General features: G+C 44.9%; 5 protein-coding genes across 5 annotated transcripts in view; 1 reads left to right on the top strand and 4 right to left on the bottom strand.

The window, feature by feature from the left end:
• PCYB_053310 (hypothetical protein) overlaps positions 1 to 1,293 on the bottom strand; it is a gene marked incomplete at its 3' end in the record, with an annotated part of 1,632 nt that extends 339 nt beyond the window's left edge. Inside the window, exons 1-4 of the mRNA XM_004221212.1 lie at positions 1,143 to 1,293; positions 936 to 1,096; positions 527 to 736; positions 263 to 329 (exon numbers count right to left, since the gene is read on the bottom strand). Coding sequence (XP_004221260.1) covers positions 263 to 329; positions 527 to 736; positions 936 to 1,096; positions 1,143 to 1,189 — 485 coding nt within the window. The 5' untranslated portion in view covers positions 1,190 to 1,293. The remainder of the gene's footprint in view (positions 1 to 262; positions 330 to 526; positions 737 to 935; positions 1,097 to 1,142) is intronic.
• Positions 1,294 to 2,112: 819 nt separating this feature from the next.
• Positions 2,113 to 3,729, bottom strand: PCYB_053300 (hypothetical protein; the record flags this gene model as incomplete). The annotated part of the gene is made up of 2 exons (XM_004221211.1): positions 2,113 to 3,162; positions 3,370 to 3,729. 2 exons carry the CDS (start codon positions 3,727 to 3,729, stop codon positions 2,113 to 2,115), a joined length of 1,410 nt encoding a protein of 469 aa, XP_004221259.1.
• Positions 3,730 to 4,902: 1,173 nt separating this feature from the next.
• Positions 4,903 to 10,186, bottom strand: PCYB_053290 (hypothetical protein; the record flags this gene model as incomplete). Its single annotated transcript, XM_004221210.1, has 3 exons — positions 4,903 to 6,679; positions 7,081 to 7,504; positions 7,672 to 10,186. The coding sequence occupies 3 exons, from the start codon at positions 10,184 to 10,186 to the stop codon at positions 4,903 to 4,905; spliced, it is 4,716 nt and encodes a 1,571-aa protein (XP_004221258.1).
• Positions 10,187 to 11,828: 1,642 nt separating this feature from the next.
• PCYB_053280 (trafficking protein particle complex subunit 3) lies at positions 11,829 to 13,676 on the top strand. Its single transcript, XM_004221209.1, has 8 exons — positions 11,829 to 11,928; positions 11,951 to 12,024; positions 12,238 to 12,335; positions 12,477 to 12,576; positions 12,813 to 12,995; positions 13,142 to 13,225; positions 13,369 to 13,452; positions 13,597 to 13,676. The coding sequence occupies exons 2-7, from the start codon at positions 11,965 to 11,967 to the stop codon at positions 13,405 to 13,407; spliced, it is 564 nt and encodes a 187-aa protein (XP_004221257.1). The 5' UTR covers positions 11,829 to 11,928; positions 11,951 to 11,964; the 3' UTR covers positions 13,408 to 13,452; positions 13,597 to 13,676.
• Positions 13,573 to 14,695, bottom strand: PCYB_053270 (hypothetical protein; the record flags this gene model as incomplete). Its single annotated transcript, XM_004221208.1, has 3 exons — positions 14,227 to 14,695; positions 13,901 to 14,030; positions 13,573 to 13,700 (listed from the first exon to the last, which is right to left on the bottom strand). Exons 1-3 carry the CDS (start codon positions 14,311 to 14,313, stop codon positions 13,573 to 13,575), a joined length of 345 nt encoding a protein of 114 aa, XP_004221256.1. The 5' UTR covers positions 14,314 to 14,695.
• Positions 14,696 to 17,072: the final 2,377 nt, after the last annotated feature.

Raw genomic sequence — 17,072 nt, 5'->3', positions numbered from 1 at the left:
TTTTTCGCATTTTTTCGCTTTTTTTCTCATTTTTTCGCATTTTTCGCTTTTTTCTCATTTTTCGCATTTTTCGCATTTTTCGCTTTTTTCTCATTTTTCTCATTTTTCGCTTTTTTCTCATTTTTCGCATTTTTCCCATTTTAACATGTTCGCATGTTGCGAGTGTGTCTGCCCGCTTTGCCTCCAAATTGGGGAAAGTAAAATTCACAGAACGCGCGTGGACACAACTGGGGGCGCAACGAATGGAGTGCGCTGGAATTACACGTAAGGGACTTCTCCTCTGTCTGCGCAGTAATGGCTTGAATTGCGTCTTTGGTAGCTCAAAATTTCTGCGGTCGAGGGGGGAGGTGCGGAAAGGTTTGAAAAGGAATTGCAGCGGTGGCAGTAGTAGCGGGGGCAGTAGAGGGAGCAGCAGAGGCAGTAGTAGCGGGAGCAGTAGAGGCAGCCACGGTAGCGTAAAACGCGCGAACGAGTCGACACAAAAGTGGCAAGATATATGGCCGCACCGCTTTCGTTCTTAGCACACCTTCGAGCTTGTCCGCCGTGCCCCGAGACAGGATTTTGTTCGGGTCGCACAGGTAGGAATAGTTTAATCCATTTCGATTACACAGGGAGGGGTGGATAAAGGGGTTCGGGAAATTTTCCAGAGTTACATAAAGTGAGTATGGCGGCTTGTACAGCACATCATCGTTGTCCCATGGGGTATCGACGTTAAGAAAGCTTTTTTTCAGCTTGTCTAAAAGAAGAAGGAGGAGGAGAAGAAGAAGAAGAAAAAAAAAATGTATTGATAGGGCAAGGAATGGCAACCCTATGTGATGTTGTTTTGTCTACATGCCATGTTGGACCTACGACGTAGTGAAATGTTGAAGCACGTTCGTTGCTTCAGTAATGAGTCGCTTTCCCCTTTGCGTGTATATTTGTTTCCTTCCCCTCACCTTCGCCCGAGTTGCTAAACACAAAGGGGGGGTTTTCTATAGCAATTTTGGCAAGGGCTGCTAATCCGTGCAGCAAGAAGCAGAGGAGGGGCAGGGCAAAAAAGTTAACTCGACTCATTTTTGTGCATGCAAAGGGTATGATATTTTTTAAAAAACAAATGGTGAAATGAAGTTATGCGTTTTTGTTGTTTTTTCTTTTTTTTTTTCCTTTTTTGTTTTTTTTTTTTTTTTCTTTTCGCTTTGAGATAGTGCATGTGAAGTATTCCCCTTTTTTTCCGCTATTTTGGCAGATTTGTTCTTTCTTTTTACTTCCTCTAAGGTGACCGGTCGGTGGAATCAGAGAATATTTTTGCCAGTTGATGGAAGCTTACGGGGTGCGGCTCACGCGGGGGAGGTTATCCACACACAGGTATGAACGTGTGTGTCTACGCGTTTCTCCCATCTGTAGGGGGGTAAGCCTGTTGAAATTTTATTTTATTTTGTGTTAATTTGCTTTATTTTATTTATATATATATATATTTTTTTTTCTGACGTGTATCTACACAACCCCGCGAGGGTCCCTCTTTGTGCAAAATCATTTGGCCATTTTGTAACTGTTTGAAGTTTTTTAAAAAGGGTAAAAAGAAAAAAAAAGTAACGAAGTAACGAAGTAACAAAGTAACGACGTAACAAAGTAACGACGTAACGAAGTAACAAATTGTGTACACATGCGTGCGAACAAATGGAAGGCACTTTAAAGCGAGATGGGGACAGGTTAAAGGTTCACCCCAAGATGGGAGTACATAAAGGTGACCCTTCTCCCGTCGTTTCGTAAATTCAAATGGAGGGAAAAGACCAATCAGGGGTATAACACATTGTGATTATAAATCCCACGTGGAAGAAGCACTTCGGGCGGTTTAACTCCCAAGGGGGAGTTGGCACTCACGGGGATCGTGTACGTGTGGCATATGAGAACGAACTTGGGCCCAGTTCTTCTATGCTATGTTATGTTATGCTATGCTATTTTATTTTTTTTTATTTTATTTTTATTTTATTTTTTTTTCCTCCAGACTTCTCTACTTCTTCCTCAAGACTCCCCTACTTCTTCTTCCCCCAGACCCCCCTACTTCTTCTTCCCCCAGACCCCCCTACTTCTTCTTCCCCCAGACCCCCCTACTTCTTCTTCCCCCAGACCCCCCTACTTCTTCTTCCTCCTGTGGGCGTGCTTCTTCTTCCCCCCCACGACAATTTTCGGGTTGGTCAAAATGGCCACCTTGCCATTTTTCAAAGTCGTCCTGTAGGTCCAATCATTGGCATAGTTGTCATGCAGGTTGTCTCCACTAAAGGGGTCCTTTTTATTTTTCTGAGATTCGTAAAGCTTTTTCTGATGTGCTAAAAATTGTTTTCTCCCCCCGATGAGCAACTCATCTTCCCTAAATATTTCCAACTTATCTTGAAATTTTTTTTTCGATGAATTTTTTTTTTTCGGAATACTATAAATGGTATTTTTCGTATTAACCCTAAATTGGGGAATTTTCACGACTAGCTTTTTTAAATTATTATCTACCACGACATTGACTTTTCTCAAGTTATTATTTCCACATTTGGAGCAGAAAACAAGGGAAGTTTTTTTTATAAATGTGTAACATGATGTGCATATATGTCCCCATAATTTTATAGAATTTATTTTAAATCCATCCAAAGTTATTACATTTAACCCCATTTGATAAATAACATTTTGCATGGCATAATCGGTCGTTACGCATGCTACTTTTGGGGTAAATTTTTCTTTCTTGTTTACGTCTACATTTTGTGTGTAGTAATTGTTTATGTTTATCCATTGGCCGCCCTCTTCGTCGTCTTCCTCCGCCACTTGTACGACTTCCTCTTTGATTACTTCACACCCGCGGATTCGTCTCCGTGCTTCGGGTGAGCCGTCTCCATGAGCGCTTCCACCAGCGTCGGAATCGCTCCCGTTTATACTTCCACCCGCGTCGGAATCGCTCCCGTGTAGGCTTCCACCAGCGTCGGAATCGCTCTCGTGTAGGCTTTCACCAGCGTTGGAATCGCTCTCGTGTAGGCTTCTACCCGCGACGGCATCACTCTCGCGTATACTTCCACTCCCTTCTGCGTCACTCCCGTTTATACTTCCACCCGCTTCGGAATCACTCCCGTCTAGCATGTCGCACCCCCCCGCGACGCCATCTTCCCGCTTCAAATCGTCCATCCCTGGGTCCGCCTTCTCCGGCTGCGCGCTGCTCGCGGTGGTCTCATCGCCCTCCCCCGCGGCTGCTTCGCCCTCTCCAGTTGGTGCTTCCCCCTCACCAGCTGCTGCTTCGCCCTCTCCAGTTGGTGCTTCCCCCTCCCCAGCTGCTGCTTCACCCTCTCCAGTTGGTGCTTCCCCCTCCATAGGGGGCTCCTCCCAGTCCTTCCGTTCGCGCCTCCCCTTCCCCACATAATCAAACTCAACTTGGTCGTACTTATAAATGGTTTCCATGGGAGCGGCATTCAGCTCGGACACATCTCCATACATACGGTGCAGCATATAAGTCAGCGCAATGACGTCTATGTCTACCTCACTCAGCGAGTCGTAATCCCCTGTCAACTTGGAAAAATATTTTACAAAATTCACATCCCTCTCTTCCGCCTGCGCAACAGTTAGCAGCGGCATCATGTTGTTGAGTCTCTTCCTCGAGTGCTCATCTTTTATTTCTTTTATAACTCCTTCTGTGATGTAGCAGTCGTAGTTTGAGAACAATAAATCTTTACACTTAATGACGCTGTTCGCGTCCAAAACATATTTGTGCTTGCTCATCCTTCGTCCCAATCCTCTATAGGTAGCGTATGTTCCGTTATATGCAAATGGAAGGACGCGTCGCGGCCACTTCTTCGTCCTCCCCTACTTCGTCCTCCTCTTCTTCGTCCCCCTCTTCTTCTTCTTCTTCTTCTTTTTCTTTCCCTTCCCGCGATGTACGGGCTAACTGTACCCCTTGTTGCTTACTTTGCGGGGCATACCCACGTAATAACTCTTTCGCTGCCTCTGCTATTTTCTTTTCTACTCACTTCCTACCCGGTTAGTATGCTTACTATGTATGGAGGCACTACATACATACGTAAGTCCGTGTCATGTTTTCCCCGATTAGGCGTTTTTTTTTTTTTTCTCCTTTTTTTCCTCAAGAGTGCTGCCCGTTTGACTGTTCTGATGCGTTAAATTGGAAGGAAGTCAAAATGGGGATTTACAAACAAGGCGTAAAAAAAAAATGGAGGAAAAAAAAAAATCAAATCAAAATGGGAGAAACACAAATGGGGAAAACAATTTCTCAGTTGTGATGGTACGATGGTACTAAATTGGTCGGTTGGTTGTTAAGCACAAAGCGGTATTATTTTTTTTTTTTTTTTTGTGGAAGCCCCGAAGAGGCCAAAAAAAAAAAAAAATCACTCTTTATGCCCCCCCTTCGAAGTCGCTCCAATTACGGCGGCTCGTGGAAGTGCAAAACGGAAAAAACAGAAAAAACAGAAAAAACAGAAAAAACAACCATTTAACAGAAAAAAAAAAAAATCACAAAGTGGAAGGAAGGCATACGTTCTTCCAAAACGCAACGTGGAACATTCATGGGTATAGATACGCATGCCAACCACGTCGCAATTGCATAAGCATCCCCCTACACGGTTAAAAGGAAAAAATACCTTACGAAAAAAAAAAATATTTGTCCCTATTTAGGACTCCTTGGAGAAGACCAATAGGGCCACATTTCGTACCACCGCGTGCCAAAAAAATAAAGGGGATGTCTCTACCCCCCATTCCCCCCGTTCATCACTCCATTGGGGCGTAGCCACTCGTGGCGATTGCGTTGGAGGTGTGAAGGGTTGTCAACGGAGAACCGAAAGTGCAGCCACCCGTTTGGTAATTCTCCCCCCGCCGAAGCGACACCCAAGAAGAGAGAGGGATTACTCTCCATACTCCTCCCATTTGCCTCTGCACGCACCCTCACGTCAACGTATCCACCTCCAGCAAAATCAGTGAGTGGTAATCCCCACATGCTACATCGAGCAGCGTTATGTTGACAATATTTTCAGACAAGTTAACCCCCAAGGGATACTTCCGCTTCGTATGATGATACGTGAAATAATTCCAGAGGCAAGACCTCCTTTTTTTAAAAACTTTAAATTTTAATTTAACTTGTTCGCAATCAAGCAATCTGCCCTTTCCATTTTTTTGATTTAAAAAATTTTCATTTATGTTATCGATAGCTTGAAGTATCATATTTCTGAAGAGTTTTTTTTTATTTACGCATGTAGAGCTTTTGCGCCTTTCCTTCGCGGGGGGGTAGCTCTCCCTTTCGACGTCCTTTTCGAGGTCCTTTTTGACATCCTTTTTGGCATCCTTTTCGAGGTCCTTTCCGATTTCCTTTCCGCCTCCCTTTCCGCCTCCCTTTCCGCCTTCCTGTTCGCCCCCCTTTCCGTTATTCTTCCCATCCGTGTGCTCCCTGCACACCTCAGCCTTTTTTGTCCTTCTCACGATGGAAGAAGAACCTATCACGGCGTTGTTACCTCCTTCCACTTCTTGGCCACTCGCAAGGTTGTTATTGCAGCTACTACTTCTGCTGCTGCTTTTGTGTGAAAAACTTTTTCCATCATTTTGTGTGCTTTTCGAATGGTCTAGTTGCTCTCCCGGTGTGCCCCACGCATTGCTTACTTGTTTTTTTTTATCATTGGGGTAGTACTCCCAAGGTTCTTCGCACAGATGTGATTCTTTATTTGACATTCCTAAATGAGCTCCGCTTTTCGAATTATGTTCCCCCTTCAGGTCTCCCTCATTCGATGAACTGAACAAATTATCCTTCTGTTCCTTGCATAAGAGAGGGGTACCTGCTTTCTCCTCTTTATTTTCCCCTCCAGGGGCTCCCTCTTGGTTGCGTACCTCCGACCCGTTTGAGTCTGTGCCTGGGTCTCGGACTGCGTCTGTGTCTGCGTGTCTGCTCAGGTTGGCTGGCGCCATGGAGGAGTAAGTCTGTCGCGAGCTCTGCGAGTGTTGGGGCGTTGTGTGGAAGGAGTCCCGTTCGCAGGGGTCGCCTCGGTTGCCACCGGCGCAGTTGCTGCTAACTTGGTTACTGCTAACGTTGTTGCTATCTTCGCGGTTGCTATCTTCGCGGTTGCTATCTTCGCGGTTGCTCTCTTCGTGATTGCTGCCATCCCGGTTGCTGCCATCCCGGTTGATGCCATCCCGGTTGCTTCCATCCCGGTTGCTGCCATCCCGGTTGATGCCATCCCGGTTGCTTCCATCCCGGTCGCCGGAAAAGCGATCCTCCGAGGAGGTGCCCTTGCCCCCACTGCCCCGCGCAGCCGTGTCCCTCCTCTGCCCCAAGTTGAAGTGGAAAATGTTGTTGCTGTTGCTACTAGCCCGGTCGCTCGACGATTGTACATACGTGATGGACTTTCTGTTCCTGCTGCTGGATGTGCCACAGTTCAGCGAATTCAGCTTGTACGCTGCTAGAGAGCTTCTATTAGCACCAGGGGCATCCAGGATGAGGGAAAACCTCTGCTGGTCTATATCATTATAGAGTAAACTACAGTTAGTGACACTTTTTTTTATCTTTCCATGCAGCTTCTTCAAGTTTAGCAGCTTGTTGTTGTAGCTAATCTGATCCGAGTACTTCTTCCTCCTTGATATATTTAAAAAGTTGTGTTTTTTATTGCGTAGCAGGACCTCATTTATTAGCTTGTTCTTGTGCAGGCAGATTGGGATGCTCGTCTGCTTGCAGTTACTGGGAAGTATAATGTGATGAAAGTCAGACTTACCAATAAAGAATATATTTCTCTCGGGGATTTTATTTCGCAGAACGTCTAAGGAGCATATGTTGTTTATGTAATCAATTTTTTTTTGTTTAAAATTCGATTAATGGATGGAGAGGAGGTTAAAAAAATGGCAAAGTTTTTTCCCATGGCCACTTGATATATTTGTAGTAAATCCACTCGGTTCAGGTTGTTGTTATTACTGAGGAGAAGCGGCTGCAGGATTTTCTTCACTTGGTCAGTGCCTCTTACGTGATGTGAGCTGCTCACTCGGTCTGCTTTGCCGCTGACTTGGTCCGCTTCATCCGCCCCCCCAGGAATACGCCCCCCTCGAGCGTTAAAATCGAGGTAGTAATTACTCCCATGGCTATACACATTACTGACGTGGAGGGAGTTATTTATGAGGTAGACATTCTCCCTTGGATGGGTGCCCTGACCTGCAATGTGACTTTCCCCTGCTTGGGATGGTCTACTAATCAAGCGAATGAGGTCTGCGTATTTGACGTAAAAAACGTTGTCTCCTCCTCTCGTTATGACCTGCTCAGAATAATATTTCAACAAATGGGAACTTTCATTTTTCACAAGAATGTTGTACCTGAACTTGTCTCCCACTTTTCCCCCTCCTGTAGGGGTCCCACTGGTGGGTCCCCCCTGCGACTCCACACTTTTCTCATCGATGTAGGTAATGGGCGCAACGAATGCCGTGTGTGTGCTGGAGGAGGTAATGCTCGAGATGTACAAGTTGCTCAAACAGGTTATCTTTGTCACGCTGGTGATGTTCCTGTAGTACTCGCTACCTCCACAGCATGACATAATATATGAGCATTTTTTTTTTCCTTCTTCGTCTGCTGCTTCTTCTCCTGCTGCTGCTTCTCCCCCTGCTGCTCCTTTTTTTTTTTTCTCTTCAAGTAGCCCCATATATACACAGACTTGTCCTCCGTCAGGCAAAGGCTATGGTACTTACCCAAACTCACTTGAAGGACACTCTTATTTTTTATTTTTACATTTCTGGGGATGTTCACAAATTTGTTGCTTTTTTTATATTTCCCATGTTTGTCCCTATGCCCGTCTTCATCTAGCGCGTGTAACCTCTCCTTGGATGTGAGTTTTCTTTTTATGTGTTCTCCCCCCTTCTGTACCATTTCGCTTATCCTTTTCAAGCTCATCATTCCCATGTGTATCCTCCCCCCACTGCACGTCTTACACACCTGTGCCCCTTCCCCCCTCTCCTTCTTCTTCACCTTCTCAACAGCATAAGAGTTGTCTATCTGTCCAAACTTGTTCCAGCCCCAAATCCACAGCTTCCTATTTGCATCGATAACGGCACTGTTGTATGCCCCACAGGTAATGGAAATAATTGGGTGTGCGATATTAGCATAGGTCTTTTTTGATGAGAAGAAAAATGTATTCGTTCGTCCATAACGTGGGCAGCTGTTCTGCATCCCTCGTTCTACAACCACCAATGGCAGCAGGAACGGCCTGCTAGTGTGAGATACTTTCCTATGGTATCCATTCGGCAACCCTAACTGTGCCTTTTTGTTGCATCCGAAAGTAAAAACGAATCCGTCATATGTTAGTAGTAACGTGTGGAATGACCCTAAGCTTATGTCTTTCACTTTATGCTTATGTCCGAAATGTTTCAGTGGTACTAATTTATGGATATACGGACATAGCACCGTTTTTTCTGTCTTCATAGGGGAGAATATGGTCCTCTTTTCGGGGGATTTTCTTTCCTTTTTTATTCTCTCCTTCTTCTCATTGTCTTCATCTTCGAGAGTCCTTTTCAACATGTCCAATTTGGTCTTTCGATAACACGTGTAGACTGACTTATTCGGATTCACCCCGAGTTGTCCGTAGCAGTTCAGCCCCCACAGGCAGACGAACCCATTTTTGCTAACCACCCCGGAGTGGTACTTCCCGCAGTTTATAATCTCTGGGTTAAAGTCCAGGTAGTCCTCCCCCTGCTGGTTCGCTCCATACGCCAAGTGCCTGTTGCTGTTGGGGCTGTTGCTCGTGTCCACTTGGTTTCGCATCTCCGCTTGGTTTCGCATCTCCACTAGATTTCGCATCTCCACATTATTGCACATCTCGCCTTGTTTTAGCATGTCCGCCTTTCGCTGGATCTCTGCTTGGCTGCTTTGGCGGACTCCTCCCAGAACAGAAATGCCGCCACTCCCTCCCACCACATCTACACTCGTTTTGAAAAAATCGCTATACTGATGGATCCTCCTTTGGTAGTCCTTATCTTTGTCCTTTTCATTTTCAGAAAAGAACCTCTTCTTCTTCTTTTCCATTGCCCCTTCCTCGTATCTGTTCCTCGTGAGGTAGTTCGTGCCTCTGCTGAGGTTGACTCGGGCGCTCCCCGTCCTCCTACTGTCGATGTCTGTCCTCCTACTGCCGATGCTGTCCTTTTTCCTATGCAAGAGTAACTGCCCATGTTGTTCCTCCTTTACGATACGCTTGCCATTTTGCACATTTTTATTGTTCACTTCCTCCCTAGTGATGCTTCTGTGCTTCCTTCCACTGCCGCTCGTCGTGAGTCTCTTTCCTATCAAGTCATGCACGTTCCCTTTTCTCATGTTCTTCCCAACATGCTCATCATTTTTGATTTTCTTAATAGTGGAGATGTTAAAGTCGTTCGGGAGTCTCGTCAGGATGTCGTTGTATATTTCGTTTTTGCTCAGGGTGTTATTCCATTGGCTGTTGTAAAACGAGGAGTTATTGTTCCTCCGCTTGATTTCCCTGGCGAGGTCGTTGTACCTTTTGCGCCTTTCCGGGGTCCCCTTCGCTTCCCCCCCACGGGCTTTTTCCACAATTGTTTCGCTGCCACCATCTTCGCATCCACCATCTGCCCCACCAATCGTTTCACCGCCAACCGTTTCACCGCCAACCGTTTCACCGCCAACCGTTTCACAGCCAATCGTTTCACAGCCAATCGTTTCATCTCCACCTGTTTGGAGGCCTCCCCGACGACTCCTCTCACTCGCGGGGTATCTCTTACTAATTAGGACCGTGGAGAAATCCACTATGCCAATTTTGACGTTTTCTTGGAACCCTAGCTGGCCAAAATTGTTATTACCCAAACAGATCAGTATCTTTTTTTTTTCCGTTTCTTTGTTATGGTCTGATGAATATTTTGAGATGTTAGATATTACCTCCCACCCATCCTTCTCCCTGGACAACCTTTTTCTCTTTTTGTTTAGCATGGACAGCTGCTCCAGGATGCTGAATTGGGACGCGGTCTTCTTCTTGGCGTCTCCCGCGGAGCTTTCGTCCCGCGTTGCGAGACCGTCCCGTGTTGCGAGACCGTCCCGTGTTGCGAGACCGTCCCGTGTTGCGAGACCGTCCCGTGTGGCTATCTCATTCCTAGTTGCAAGCTCATCCCTAGTGACGCGCTCGTCACTGCCGCTATTCACCTCGCCCCCCCCGCGGACGCTTTGGTTTGCCTCCCTCTTATCCCAATTTTCCGAATCGCCCATTTCGCCACACTTCTTGTGTCACTCTCGGACATTTGCCCCCTTCGCATCCAAACACTATTGACCCTCGGTCCTGAAGCTGCAAAGGGGATGTACCTTCCTCCTTGCTGCTGCGTCGCTTTTGCGAGGTACGCGGTGAGTAGCAAAAGCTTCACCAGTGTGAAATGCTACTAAAGGGAATTCTTTAAGGGATGGGGAAAGACACCAAAAAGCTGACCCTAGAGTGAACATGTATATATATGTGTATACATGTGCACCCGCTCGTGATTGTTAAAGCGGGTCAGCTGCCCCTCGCCTTCCCCAAATGGAACAACGCGTGATCGTTCCTCCCGTAAAAATGTTCGCCGAAAAAAAATCGTTTACTTTTAGCCTTTTTATTGTTACCCAGTGTCTGCGGTGGGGTGTCCCGTCCACTTGGGCTGCTTCGCCTGACTGGACTTTTTTTTTTTTTTTTTTTTTCGTCCCAACTGAGCGAATGTGGTGGGGGAGCACTTTTACAACGTTAGAACAGTCGCGGTTACTTCTGTCACTTGTCATTTGCCATTTTTTCGCAGCAGCCACGGAGGAACATAAAAAAAAAAATTTCACTTCATTTTACAGCAAAGTTGCAGTCGCCACTCTGCCACCTCCGTCTGCTGTTTTTTTTTTTTTTTTTTTTTTATTTTACTCTTCTAAAGTACGCCACGGGGAAAGGGTGTAGCGCAGAGCAACACACTTTAAAATAGCGTGCCATACAGGTTTTTTTTTTTTTTTTTTCTTTTTTTTAACCGCAAATTTGTGTTTACAACTGGGGCGAACAACTCCCCTTCGGGTTTCGCTAAACGAGCGGCAAAGGAAAAAAATGAACAATTTTTTGTAAGTTAAAATGGGTATACATTTAGAGGATTCACCCATTGTGGGTAATATTATTTTTTCCTCGATTGGGTGGACCCCCGTGTGCACGTAGAAAAAAATGGCAACATGTGACGTTGAACGAGGTGATAAGAAGGGAGTGGACCCAACATATGGGTGGCAAACGGAATATGTATCGGGTCTGACTCGAAATGGACTAATTGTAGAGTTCGTTCTTACCTATTTAGCGGCAACTCAACTTTGGTGCTGGTCGTAAAGAACGCTTCCTCTCTTCATATGTTTGCCGTCCCTTTGGAAAAGTGAGTAACGATGCAACAGCTCAGTTACAGCCGCAAGGGACGGTGTACCCAAGTTGACCGTTTTACGCTCGGCGCAGGTGGAGCCGAAGGGTGCTCCCACGAATGGTTTGGTGAAAAGGTCTCACATGTGTAGGAAAAAGGGGACGCAAAAGGGGGCGGCAAACAAGGGGAATAACGTCAACCGAGGACATAAAGCACACAGTGACAATAATTGCTGGAGAGACTCTCCGTGGTCCTCACCGCCGTGCCCGGAGGCAATTCGAGAGGACACATCAACCACACGTGCGTTATCTTTGGAGGGAGGACCATTTTTCTGTTCAGTCCCAGCAGCACCGTTAACAGGAACGTGAATGCGCGGCGGGGAGGAGCAAACCGCCAACGTTGTGCGAAGATAGCAGGGCGGGGCTGGCAAAAAATGATTAAAAAAAAGAAAAAAAAAAAAAAGGCAAATAAAACAATGCAATGCGATGCAAACAAAAGCAAAGCAAGGCAAACAAAAGCAAAGCAAGCCAAGCCAAGGCAAACCAAACCGAACCAAACCGAACCAAAGCGGTACTACCAACACGTAGCCGCGAAAATTAAGCCGCCCTGCCGCAACGAAGCTTCCCCTGCCCCACGTTCCTTTCCAAAATGTCGAAAGATAAATATCAAAAACAAGGAGATGCCATCTTTGCCAAACTAGAAAAAGTGGTAGGTCTCCACGAATGGAAAAATTTTCCATTATGATCATTTTTCGCCCCCCCCGTGAAAGTCACATGGAGGTGCTGAATATACGCCTCGATGAAATGGCACCCCAAACAGGAACGAACACGCCCACACTCCTACACGCCTGCACACCTGACAGTCGTTTGTGCCGTTCCATTTGTACCCAACAGCATCAACACAATTCACCTCTCCTTGTAGAACTCAGAGCTGCTCTCACTGACCTATGGCGCTCTCGTGAGTCAACTCTTAAAGGACCTCGAACTCGTGGACGAGGTTAATGACCAGTTGGAAAAAATGTAAGTGGGCTATCACGTTTATCTCTGTAAAACGTAAATGCTTCCTGCGAGTTTTTTTTTTTTTCGGCAGTGAGTAAGTGATGCGCTAGACGATCGATGAGTACTGCTCATTTTGTGTTATCTTATTTTTCCCCCCTTTAGGGGAAACAACATAGGCATACGACTGATCGAAGAATTTTTGGCCAAATCGGATATCTCGTTTTGTGAGGACTTCAAGGAAACCGTGGAGGTCATAGCAAAGGTAGTGACGTCGAGGAGCGGTAACCACGTAGGCAGAGGGGGAGTAACTAGTTAACGGGAAGGGGCTGCTCATCAAATGAACGTTACACGCACGCCCGAAGGAGGGCGTTCCACTACTTGGGCGGCTACGAGCAATATATGAGAGCATCCCCGTCCGCTTCCCCCCTACAATTGTGTAGAGACGAGATATGCACATACACACTTATACGTGGATCCCCCCCTCCCCTCCTCATGCAGGTGGCATTTAAGATGTTCCTCGGCATAAGCGGGAACGTGACGTGCGTAGACAAAGAGACGAATGTGTATTCCATAACTTTTGATCGAAACCCGCTAAGCGATTTTGTGGAGCTCCCCAAATCTTTGTCGTCCCTGAATTATTGCAGCCTGTTGTGTGGGGTCATCCGGGGAGCCCTCGAGCAGGTACGGCTCTCGGCGCGGTTGCGCGTGGGAGAAGGCGAGAGAGAGGGAGAGAAAGACGGCGGGAATGAAGGCAAGAAAGAAGGCGATCTTTTCTTCTTTTTTTTTTTGCCTTCCTTTACTTTTTCCTTTTCTTTCCCCCCCCGCAGATCCGCATAAAAGTGAACTGCTACTTTGTGAAGGACATGCTAAAGGGAGACGACTACTACGAGATTTACATTCAGCTGCTGGAGGTACGCGGGAGGAAGTTGCATGCGCGTTTTTTTGCCACACACGTGGTGTCTTGTAAATTTAAAATGCATTCCCCCAATGGGCCCAAAGCTGTTCTCGTAATAACTCCCCCACCCCGATTGCTTATTTTTTCCCCTTTTTCCAGGTTATGAAGGAAGAAATTTTAAATGACGAAGAGTCGTGAAAAGTTAAAATTGTGAAGACTTTTTAAAAAAAAAAAAAATGATTGGTAAGCTTTTGCACAAGTTAACCCCCATCATTGTAGAGGCAAAAATAGACTTCACTCATATAGCAGTTGCAAAACATTTGCACAAAAAAAAAAAAAAAAAAAAAAAGCGTTTCCCGTGCGTTACGCCTGCTGCGCCTTTTTTAGTTCCTCGTAACAGCTGTCAAAGTAACCCTTTTTAATTTCTACCAACTTGATTATCTTAAACGGAATTAGGATGTTCCCACAATTTCGTGTGTACGCTTGGCTGCCTTCGAAAGGGGGAGAAAAGGGGCACATTAAACAGTGCGGATATCGTTCACAGATATCCAGCATGAACAAACTTAACATGTTTGCACATGGGTGACACAGTGCCACAGTGTTAACCGCGTCTGTTTTGTGTGGGACCTTCTCTCGCTCTATCTCCACATGCACATTTATTCACGTGCGAATGGAGGCATCGCACCCCTACCTGTGTAGCGCTCTTCGCAGTCGGTGAGAAATAAATTGTACTTGTCCACATATGCCAGGGCTCCAAAAAACTCCCTGCTGTCATTCACCGTCACTTTGAAGTTTGGCCCATCGCAATTGTTCATGATCATCTGCGGGGGTGGAAAAATGCCAAAAAAAGAAAAAAAAAAAAACGCACATTGAGCAGGGGTACACAAATAGGTGTAAACAAAACTCGCGTGAAAAGCGTCCCCCCAAATGACACAAATGTAAAGGAATGAAAAAACGCATCGAAGGAGCAACGTCATAGTGACCATTCATGACCATTGCTATAAGTGGCAGCTTTACCTCTAGCAGCTCCCTGGACCTTTCTACATTCCCCTTCCCCTTTAGTAAATCACTTTTATTTTCGACAGGGGCTGATGAGAAGTTCATCTTTTCCAGTCATTGCTCTAGCCACAGTGGAGCGAACAAGCAAAAAAGATAAAAATTGGTCGTGTCATTCCCGGTTGACCACCTTGCTAAACGCGTTGGAGGAGGTTGGGGCGAAAAAAAAAAATAAATAAATAACCCAGTTAGCGTAAAAATGACGATAAAATGTCAGTCATGTTGGAAAAAAAAAAAAAAGGAAAAACTTCTTTCTCCCCACCTTTTCCATGGCATATAATATTACATTAACCACATAAGTTCGCACGCGTAAAGTTATGCAGTCGAGCTACGCAGTTTTTACGGTGCACAAAAAGATGTATACTCTCCTAGTGGTACACACCCCAAAAGGCTTATGCCTGAATGACGAAAAATCATTCGTCGCACGCTCCTTTTTATTGTCACTAATTTTAACCTTTTGGAAGGACAGCGCGATTGGGTAATGAAACAATTTTAATGGTCTGCGTAGAAACTACGCACCATGGGAAAAAAAAAAAAAAAAAAGTCATTCCGTCCATTATAAATTTTTATGATAAGAATATTCTACAAAGGAGTATATGCACTTTTGCCATTGTGCTGTTGGCATATCTTCATTGAAAAGAAAATTGCCCTAATGCAGAGTACTGTCCGCCGCTAATTGTTTTTATTTGATTTGATTTTATTTTTATTTATTTTTCTTTTTCATTTTCTCTTTGCTACAGTTCAGTGTAGCCCATTTTGGACATTCGCCTAGCCAAACGTGCGTTCCCACTTGCAATGCTTCCTTCCAACGACTGGCATATACACTGCGACGTGCTCTTATAGAACAGCGGGTTGGCGCTAACACGGTACCCCCTACCCTCATGTGCGCATTAACGTGTGCAACTGTGTGACGGTCTGCATACTTGTCATTGATTCGCACCGTTATTCTCCGGCTTGTATGTTCCATTTTTTACGTTTGGGCTGTCACCCCCCATTTGAACTGCCAAATATATATGCTTGCAAACGTACCGTTGAGTTCACTTCCACAGGGGAGGGTTGCACAGTATAACTCCTTAACGCATCATTTTTTAATCTGCCCTTTTTTTATATAAGCATGTGTATGCGGCCCCCCTAGGTCCTCTTTTTGTGGAACGAAGCAGCGCGAGGAAGGAATGTTCAATATAATCATTACACACAGGTGAAAGAAAAAAAAAAGAAAAAAAAAAGAAAAAAAAAATATATTCCCGGTCAATATTTCCATATCGTAATGATCAATCAATGCATGCTTGCTGGTTTTGCTTTTTTTTCAAACCACTTAGTTGACGTACGCGAGTGGGCTACATTGCCTCACCCTTCATTTTAGTATGGGTATATTGCACATATGCGATTAAGCACATGTGTGTATATGTACACACATGCGTGCATCAACTCGTTGCCTCTTCACTTGGTCGCGCTCTTTTTCCCCCCCTAGGCAGCCTACCTCTAACCATTTCGCCAAACAAAAATGAGAAGAAAAGAAAAAAATGAAAAAAATGAAATGAAAATAAAATAAAAGAAAAGAAACAAAGCATAACAAGAGTTACAAAGGAATAATACGCATTTTAACAAGGTGTGTCATTCTGTTCGCAGCGAGTTTTACGTGTGTAAACATGCTTTTATATATCCGTTGTCGCGTGTAAATGTGGCCTGCGAAATTTGATATTGCATGAGTTGCGAAGGATTCATTCATTTGCTCGTTCGTTCGTTTGTTCATTTTTCACCCGTTCACCCGCTCCATTTGTGAGAAACATGCGTTATTTATAAAAATGTAATGCATTTGTTTTGTTCACAGGTGGCCCCTTTCTTTGGCCTACTCAAACCATTAAACTCATTTCGCTCACGTTGCTATGTCTTAAAATATGTTTCTTTTGACCACTAAAAAAAAAACGTTCAACCCAGTTTTGACAATAATATTATGTAATTTTTTTTTTTTTCTTTTTCCCTTGCACTTCGCATTCTTTTTAAATAAATGATACTTACATTTGCCTCTTTTTTCATTCATTTTAACAATTCCATATAGTGTGCATTACACAAGAGTAGTGTCACTACAAGTGCGCAAATATCCACGCATAACACACATGTGCGTTTATAGAGCCTTGCGCGGGAGTCCCCCCCTCTTAGCAATTTGTTAATGGGGGAAAAGTTCTGAGAAAGAGTACCACCCAGCAATGCCCGCTCAGGCGCGCACTGCAAATTGCACGTCGCAAATTGCAAATCGGAAATCGCAAATAGCCACTTGCTCATGCGAACATAACACTTTTGAAAACGCACACCTCTGTGTACATATTGCCCCCTTGCTGCATTAAATCCGTTAAATGCATGACTTGAAGAGTCCGCTGTGAAAGTACACGAATTGTGCCAACTGGACCAATTACGTGCGACCCACACGAACTGCAGAAACTGTGCGAACAGGAAAGGATTTACACACATACGTGCATTATGTAGGAACGCGTACTGAAGAAAGCACACGGATGACAAGTGGATGCAAACCTGTGTGAAGCAAATTCGTGCAAGCTTGTAAATCAGTTTCTCCTCCTAAATGAACGAATGCTTTCTTAATTGCGAAAGTGACACACGAGTGGTTTTTGAATTGCCATTCCCCCCATATGTTTAGACATGTTTGGTGCATGTTATATGAACACTCCCGCGGCTTCACCCCAGCACAGCGTTATTTTTTTTGCTAATGGATGTATAAACATATATATGCATATGCACATATATATATATATATATATATATATATACATGTGTAGTAACTAAACGTTATG

The sequence above is a fragment of the Plasmodium cynomolgi genome, chromosome 5 (genome assembly GCF_000321355.1).
Source record: "Plasmodium cynomolgi strain B DNA, chromosome 5, whole genome shotgun sequence".
NCBI lineage: Eukaryota > Apicomplexa > Aconoidasida > Haemosporida > Plasmodiidae > Plasmodium > Plasmodium cynomolgi.
Note: the sequence above shows the minus strand (reverse complement) of the source record. Positions and strands in the feature narration are given on the sequence as shown.

Excerpts from the sequence above, each read along its gene's own strand:
- PCYB_053280 (XM_004221209.1), top strand. The coding sequence starts at position 11,965 with ATGTCGAAAGATAAATATCAAAAACAAGGAGATGCCATCTTTGCCAAA. Across the intron at positions 12,577-12,812 it reads CCGTGGAGGTCATAGCAAAG|GTGGCATTTAAGATGTTCCT; the intron begins GTAGTGACGTCG and ends CTCCTCATGCAG. Across the intron at positions 13,226-13,368 it reads TTTACATTCAGCTGCTGGAG|GTTATGAAGGAAGAAATTTT; the intron begins GTACGCGGGAGG and ends CCCTTTTTCCAG.